This window comes from Chenopodium quinoa, unplaced genomic scaffold, assembly GCF_001683475.1.
Source record: "Chenopodium quinoa cultivar QQ74 unplaced genomic scaffold, ASM168347v1, whole genome shotgun sequence".
Taxonomy (NCBI): domain Eukaryota; kingdom Viridiplantae; phylum Streptophyta; class Magnoliopsida; order Caryophyllales; family Amaranthaceae; genus Chenopodium; species Chenopodium quinoa.
In genome coordinates this window covers 1,163,499-1,172,565 of record NW_018744693.1, presented here as the reverse complement: position 1 = coordinate 1,172,565, position 9,067 = coordinate 1,163,499, and the positions used below count along the sequence as shown (strand labels likewise).

Here is a 9,067-nt window from a genome sequence, read left to right as displayed (position 1 = left end):
TTTTTGGGTCAAATTCATTAAAAAAAGCCATTTTGACCCGAAATGGCTATTCACTTGGCTATTTTCTTTATTTCTCAACTTATAAACTCCTTGCATCTCAAAAAAACTCATAATTACTTATTTATAAGTGTTTGTCATTTGAAATTACATAAAAATCGCCAAGTTCGAAGTTTTTGGGTCAAATTCATAAAAAAAAAAGCCATTTTGACCCGAAATGGCTACTCACTTGCCTATTTTCTTCATTTCTCAACTTATAAACTCCTTGCATCTCAAAAAAACTCATAATCACATATTTATAAGTTTTTGTCATTTGAAATTACATAAAAATCGCCAAGTTCTAAGTTTTTGGGTCCAATTCATCAAAAAAGCCATTTTGACCCGAAATGGCTACTCACTCGACTATTTTTTCTTCATTTCTCAACTTATAAACTCCTTGAATCTCAAAACAACTCATAATCACATATTTCTAAGTGTTTTTCATTTGAAATTACATAAAAATCGCCAAGTTCTAAGTTTTTGGGTCAAATTCATCAAAAAAAGCCATTTTGACCCGAAATGGCTACTCACTTGCCTATTTTCTTCATTTCTCAACTTATAAACTCCTTGAATCTCAAAAAAAACTCATAATTACATATTTATAAGTGTTTGTCATTTGAAAGTACATAAAAATCGCCAAGTTCTAAGTTTTTGGGTCAAATTCATCCAAAAAAGCCATTTTGACCCGAAATGGCTACTCACTTGCCTATTTTCTTCATTTCTCAAATTATAAAATCCTTGCATCTCAAAACAACTCATAATCACATATTTATAAGTGTTTGTCATTTGAAATTACATAAAAATAGCCAAGTTCTAAGTTTTTGGGTCCAATTCATAAAAAAAGCCATTTTAACCCGAAATGGCTACTCACTTGACTATTTTCTTCATTTCTCAACTTATAAACTCCTTGCATCTCAAAACAACTCATAATCACATATTTATAAGTGTTTGTCATTTGAAATTACATAAAAATCGCCAAGTTCTAAGTTTTTGGGTCCAATTCATCAAAAAAAGCCATTTTGACCCGAAATGGCTACTCACTCGACTATTTTCTTCATTTCTCAACTTATAAACTCCTTGCATCTCAAAACAACTCATAATTACATATTTATAAGTGTTTGTCATTTGAAATTACATAAAAATCGCCAATTTCTAAGTTTTTGGGTCCAATTCATCAAAAAAAGCCATTTCGACCCGAAATGGCTACTCACTTGGCTATTATAAGTGATTTTGAGTTGAAACTTATTATTTCTCAAACTATTTTAGATTTCCAATGGAAGAAAAACTTCAAAGAGAAAGAGGGTGGAGAAGCCTAAAAGAATTGATCAACCTAAGAAGAAGCTTAGTGAACAACAGTCCAAGAGTGAACAAGCGTCGAAGTTGCACTCTTCGAAAGGTTCACCCATGCCACCTACTCCAATTGTTGAAGACATTGTTCTTCAATCTCTCTCTACTGAAATGACCTTTCTTCACAACCGTGCTTGTCATTTGGTCGATCCCATGGAAGTTGCACTTCCTAAGGCAATGTTCCACTATGATGAGGATGCAATTGCATGGATCAGCAAAGAAGATGTGAAGGAATTTCTACGTGGTGCAAAGCTTAACATTTCCCTCATTCAAACATTCATGAGGTACTTCAATGCCCACATAAAGTTCATACTTTTTTCAAGTTATTCAAATTGATGGTGATTATCCTACATCTGATAAATTAATCAATGTTCATGCACGCAGAGCACTACAGGAGCACTTAACTGACACTGATTCTCCTTGTAAAGTTGGGTGGTTATGCCCCGAGCAGTTATCCACTACTAAAATCATAGGCAACCCCCATAACGTGTTGTACTATGTTGAACAGAGTATAAGAGAATCAACGCGTGCGGGAGACAAGTTCATATTCGCCCCATGTTATAGAGAGTATGACTAACCATGTCAAATTCAATCGATTTGGCCTCATTATATGTTGACTCCTAAATATTAATTACCTTGTCTATTGTGAACTTATGTAGGGAGCATTGGAGCCTCATGGTGATTTGTAATTCCACTAACACAATTTATCACCTTGATTCAGCTCGATCATCGGAGAAGTGGCTCGTGAAGTCTATATTGCAAAAGTAAATATATATAGCAACCTATAGTGATGATTATTGCTAATAATAACTAATTTAGTAATCATACGACTAATCAAATTTGATTGTATTTTTTATACTACAGTGTTATGAAGAAGCTACATTGTCGTGCTCCAAAGGGTCCAACATGGAAGACACCGTTGGTAATTTACATGATATTATTGTGATTATCTTGAAAATCTATGGTAGTAAATATTTGCTCATTTCCTTTGCATGTTTCACTGATGTGATTTGTTTGTCATATGCTAGTGCGCACAACAAGAGAATGGACTTGATTGTGCTTTGTATGTGATGAGATTCATGCTTGACATTGTGACTCATTGTACGGACACTCAACAGCTTGATGAGGTAAGTCCTAAAACTTCTTGAAATGCTATATTGATGTGATTTCACGCCTTAGACACTTAATATTACCCAACAATGGCATGTTATGAGAAACAAAAAAGCTATTTCACAAGAAAGGTAGAAAATGGGCTGAATAGAAGTCATATGGGCCATGTTAGGGCCATTTTGTGTTAATATGCTCTTTTGATGTGATTTCTTTCCTTATACACATATAACTAGATAATATTGACATGTTATGAGATAAATAAAGTTCATTTAATAAGAAATTTAGGAAATGGGCAAAGTAAGGTCATATAGGCCATATTCGGGCCATTTTGAGTAAAAAGCGTCGTAAACCTTAATAAAATTCTCTCCTATACAATTTTAGGGCTTACACACATACAACTACCCAACATTGACATGTTATGAGAAAGAAATAGTTCATTTGATAAGTAATGTAGAAAATGGGCTACATAGAAGTCATATAAGCCCTATTTGGGCCATGTTGAGTAAAATGCGTTGTTAAACTTCTTGAAATGCTATATTGATGTGATTTCTAGCCTTAGACACCTAATATTATCCAACAATGACATGTTATGAGAAATAAAAAGGCTATTTCACAAGAAAGGTAGAAAATGGGTTGAATAGAAGTCATATGAGCCATATTAGGGCCATTTTGTGTTAATATGCTCTTTTGATGTGATTTCTTTCCTTATACACCTATAACTAGATAATATTGACATGTTATGAGATAAATAAAGTTCATTTAATAAGAAATGTAGGAAATGGGAAAAGTAAGGTCATATAGGCCATATTCGGGCCATTTTGGGTAAAAACCGTCATAAACCTTAATAAAATGCTCTCCTATACAATTTTAGGGCTTACACACATACAACTATCCAATATTGAAATGTTATGAGAAAGAAATAGTTCATTTGATAAGTAATGTAGTAAATGGGCTATATAGAAGTCGTATAGGTAATATTTGATAAAATACATATTTTTTGCCTAATTAATTATTTTTAAAATAATGTTTTTGTATTTCAAGTTTTGCAAGGTCCAAAAGGATGGTCCGTTGACAATCAAGGAGCTTAATGAAGTTCGTGATATGTTGGCGTCTTTCATCACCTTCAACATGTAAATGGCATGCATTGTAATTGTAAATTATTTATGTTAACTTTTGAACTATATATAACTTATTATTCATTATATATGTGTACTTACTATTATTTGTATATGTAAGCAAATTTTTTTTTTTTTGTATTGCGTTTGGGAATATTTATATCTATATATATATAATTGAATTCTTGTATCTAATATTATTTTTGTATATAATAATTAATAATATTATTATTAGTTATTATAATAATAAAATTATTAATTATTATATTTAATATAATTGCTGGAATTACAGGGTATTATTATTGCAGGTTTTTTTTTAAAAAATATTATTGCACGATGGAAAAAAAACGAAAAAAAAAAGTATACAAAAGGCACCGGTTAGGCAGGAACCGGTGCCTAAACTATCCACCACCCAAAAAAAAAAATGGCGGGAGAGCAGTATTAGGCACCGGTTAACCGGTGCCTATTAAACCCTATGGCACCAGTTTTGAACCGGTGCCAAATATGGGGTTTTTGGCACCCCTCAAATAGGCAGCGGTTCAAACCGGTGCCTTAGACCGGGTTTGAACCGCTGCCTAATGCGTTTTTTCTACTAGTGCATAATTCACTCACATAGTCATAGTCTCCAATGGTTGAACGCACCGAATCATCCAACATATTACTAATCCATGAAACAAGCATAGAGTTGACTGCTATCCAGTGCTTCCTCTGTGAAGAATCGGCAGCAGGCTCCTTGATCGAGCCATCCACAAACCCAAACTTCCACTTAGCAATCAACGCTCTACGCATAACCTTAGACCACTCATCATAATTCGCCCCTCGCAGTTTTATTGGGGTAATAATAATGCCGGGATGATCACTCGATCCCAAATGATATTCAAGATCAAGAGGGGGTGGTGGTGGCGGAACATCATCATCACCCTTTGCCATCACCAATTAGTTGATTGTGAAGAAAAAAAATTATTTTATGGCTTCTCAAACCTAGCTCTTGATACCATGTCAAAATTAACTCAAGATCTCAAATTCTCATTATGCCTCAATGTGTACATATATAAGCTACAATATATTCCTAATTATCTTAGATTTAGGAATAATATCAAATCATATCTTTACATAAAGATAACTAAGGAATCCTAACAATATTCCCTAAATATTATCTTTACATAAATATAATATTATCTCAACAAACCTCATCGATGAAACCAACTCATTTAGTGAACGAGCCTTTCAATTTACGAATACAATAGCCTTAAACGAATTGAGCTTAAATAAATTATTGTAGCTTGGTTCTAGCTCAAATTCAAATTCACCTAATTAGTACTCAACCAATTTGTTTGTACTCGCAACATGTATGCTTATTCATTCAAATTAAACCTTGAGGTAGGGTAATTCTCATATCCAAACTTGATCAAATTGAATCAAAGAAAGAAATTTTGATAATTCAAAACCCGGAGATAAAAAATAAACCACCAACATTAGGATTTTTTTTTTCTATATTTTGAATGTTTCAACTGAAGGTGGGGCATTTTGTGCATTATTGGACTAGATTGTAAAGATGGATCAAACAACATTTTTATTTCCCTCAATATAGACTTTAGATTGGGCTGAACCGTGAACTCCTAAGGGCCCAACGTAATGCATGTCTTATTTCTATCTAGTTCATCTTAATATTTTGAAGCCAGATACCACATATTGATAGAGAATACACACTAAATATTATCGTCTTAATATTCAAAATATTTTTGCATAAATATAACTTTGTATTTTAATTAAGAAAATCATTTTCGTACATTTCAAAAAACATACAATAGTCATAGGATTCATTATGAATTAATTACAAATACATTATTGAAGCTCAAAAGATCATAAATCAACTAACTTAACTCCCCACCACAAATCATCACAAGCATTAATATGAGGATAAAGTTTGGTAAAGTTAGTAATCCTAGTCTTGCCCTTGCAATCATATTGTGGAGGAGTATGAAAACAAGGCTCCATAGAAATGCCTTGTTTACAAGGCGGATCCGAGTGCTTGTTCTTCCCTAAACTAACCATGATCCATGGTCTTAACCCCCCTAAACTTTGGGCAACATACCCAAAAGTGGACTGAGGGCTAGTCACTAACACATCACACAAACTAAGCAGATATATTTCAGCCAATGCTTTCATGTTATGCATGTTGTCACCAAATTTTTGGTATTCTTCATGGCTTGGTTGATAAACTCCTATCACATCTCCATTCGTCGTTGGCCTTGTCCAATACATACTCCTCAACCTCTCAGCATACTCGGGATATAATGATGCTACTAGTACAGCTTTTGATTTCGAGGTTGTGTTTTGCCATGGAAATTCTAGAGATTTTTTTGTGTTATCCAATGAGGGTAGTATGTTATGGGATTGGGTGCATGATAAAATTTGTGACATTATATTCTGGAATGGAACGTGTTGATGATCAAAAACCCTGATTTGGAGGCCGATTTTCTCATCTGCTTTAGCTAAGTAGGCTTCATAAAATCTTGTGATTAGTCCCCAAGCCTCATTGGAAGGGCTAAAAAGGTAGTGTCCTAATTGGTGAAAAACTGCATCCTTCTCTAGGAACATTTTATTTAGCTCTTGCTTATAGGATGAACTCATGAATAATGAAGGCGCGAAATATTGGTCTGATATTATGATCAAAACAGGGATTTTCTGTAGGGAGACAAGAGTATCATTGCAATGAAAATGCCGGATGTTATGATCACCATGCCCATGTTGTATATCAAGGTGCACAAAAGACGGCGAAAGCCCACTTTCCCCTGAATTTGCCCTGTTTTTAAAGGTTGGTAGTTGACTCCAACGGTTTTTATGAGGGAATTTTTTGGGTAGAAGCCATGTTGAATTAGGAAATGGTTCACAAAAGAGGCCATCCATATCAGACTCAAACTCAACTAGGAAAACTCGATTTTCAAGTAGGGAATATAGGAAAGCTGAAGCCATGCTAACCATTCTATTTCCTAATCCATTTGCAGGTGTCCAAACTAAGTACTTGCATGGTGTGGTCTCAGTATCATGTATGTGCTGTGTTCTTGATAGCTTGCTTATAATTTTTCTGTAGGACAATGATTGCGGTCCACACCGTGTATGGAGTTCTTCATAGCTCCGTAATTTGGAAATCAAATAAGAAGATGGTTTATAAGGCTTGTTTTTATGGTATGAAGAGTATTGGTACCTGCTTATGCATGATTCTTTAACAAATCCTGAAGCTATAAGCTCATCAACCAGTTTGTGCTGCTCGATAACAGGCTTGCTGCTAGGAATAGAACTATTTGATGAACTGTTCTGTCCATCTGTGAATAAATCAATGAAAAATTGTGAGCAATTCATGTAATCACACAAATAACCAAAAATTTGTAATAACCATACTTCGTATTTCATAACAAATTGAAATCAAGCACACAACTAGAAGGAACTATATATGAATATTTTTGAGTGTAGAAAAGATCAAATCTGACATTCAGGCTGGTTTCGGGTGCTATTTTCTGGCCCGGGTTGTGGCCTAATCTTCAGTTAGTTAACCTTTAATCGGCCTGGCACAATGTATATGGCCGGACCGAAAAGACCAGCTTTGCACATGATTGGTTAATCCAGACTAATGTGCTGTTATAAGACCATTACCTGCAGCCAATGGTGTAACATCCTGTGAAAGTCCTCCCAACAGCTTAGTTGAGCTCTCCTTCAAAGGTTTTTCAGTTGTATCAAATGGCTCAGCAAGAGGTTTCGAGTCTTTGAACAAGATCAGGAAAACAGGCAGACTTATGAGACAAACAATCAAGATCAAAGTGACTCTTGAATACTTCCATCCTTCAGTGACCCTCTCAGTAAATCGTTCAACGAGTTGCATAGTTTGAGAGATGTGCAGTGTTCTCATTTTTGTTAAAACCAAATAATGAGCCAAAACATCCTCAACAATCAAAATTACGCGATCAATCAATAAATAAGTTAAGTACTAGAAATAATGATGTAAACCTGCTACTTTAAGTTACTAGAATTGGGTTAATATATATGCATAAGAGTCATAAAAGGGTGTGATCTGAAGCTGTCTTAGCTAAATTTAGTGTACTAATTCAGCAGCTCACATGCAAAATGGGTGCTTTAAGTAAACAAAAAGATGGGTTTTCTTGCACTTCAATTAACAGGCAGGAATTTCTTTTTTTTTTTTTTTTTACTGGAATTTCAGTGAAATGGCCTATAAATGGAGTTGTAGACTAGTTGTAGTAACATCAAGCTGCTGTTATTTTCTGGACAGTAAGAACAGTATACAGCTTAAAAGCTTGTTATTTGTATATTTATGAAAATCTTTAACTGACGCGTCTTTCTATTTAAACTCTAAAATTCAGAAAGAACAAGTTTGGAAGTAAAAAAAATACGGATTAGATCGATTTAATATTTTATTAATCTAACTTTTAATTTTACTGAACGGTAATTGTTTAGATAACTAATTTGACGATTAACCTCTAACATATACGGAGTACTCCATAACAAGTAACATATAACCTAACAAGTAACATACAGCTACGAGTACGATTATAACATACAAGTATACAACAATTACTAGTACTGCTAGTTTTATGGAACAAAACCTTCAACCCCCAAAATTATAAAAGCATAAATAATGTAATAACGATAATGATTAGCCAAATGATTAAGACACAAAATCGATTTCAAAAGGGTATAATTGAAGTTAAGGAGATGATGTAAAAAAGCTACGTTTTCACCAAAAAGAGACGAAACTAAATAAACCAATTATATGGCTTAATTAAACGACAATTTTGCTTAACCTTACTTCTAGGCCTAACAAAAGTATACTCCACTAACCAACATACTACGTATGTATTTATTACATGTAGAATAATGTTTTACTCCGTAAAAATTACAGAGTACAACTTATCAAAAGTAATACAGTACATCCTGCCAGAAAAAAGGAAACAGATTAACAGAATAACTATCTATTGAGGGATTTGAAAGAATTAAAACAACATGATTCACGTCAACAATTTGCACGTCATGTTACTGTTACTCATGTACCTTGATAAACTACCCTCTGTCTCAACATAATTGTTGTACGAGTTTTAATTATAACAAAATCAACAATACATTTTGGTATTACCTCCGTTTTTAAATATTGGACCCAACATAAATCATGTTTTATTAATTTCATATTCTCTCCAATTCTTTTTCCTACATTTGTTTTTTTACAAATTTTCATTCTTTCACCTACCCCAATATCTTCATATTTTATTACGAATACTTTCTCCAATTTCTTCTTCTAACACTCCGCAAATGGAGAAATGAAGCAAGTTTCTTAAAAACGGAGGGAATAACATTTATAACAAAGCACAGGGAAAAAATAGTCTAGTGTGATGTTATTTTTGTCTTGATCACTTTTTTAAAATATTAATTTTTTTTTTGTTTATAATACT

The 9,067-nt window shown here is 33.5% G+C and overlaps 1 protein-coding gene across 1 annotated transcript; it reads right to left on the bottom strand.

Moving 5' to 3' along the window:
• Window positions 1-5,308: 5,308 nt before the first annotated feature.
• On the bottom strand, window positions 5,309-8,115 carry LOC110702484 (galactoside 2-alpha-L-fucosyltransferase-like). The gene is made up of 2 exons (XM_021880198.1): window positions 7,263-8,115; window positions 5,309-6,934 (listed from the first exon to the last, which is right to left on the bottom strand). The coding sequence occupies exons 1-2, from the start codon at window positions 7,513-7,515 to the stop codon at window positions 5,472-5,474; spliced, it is 1,716 nt and encodes a 571-aa protein (XP_021735890.1). The 5' UTR covers window positions 7,516-8,115; the 3' UTR covers window positions 5,309-5,471.
• Window positions 8,116-9,067: the final 952 nt, after the last annotated feature.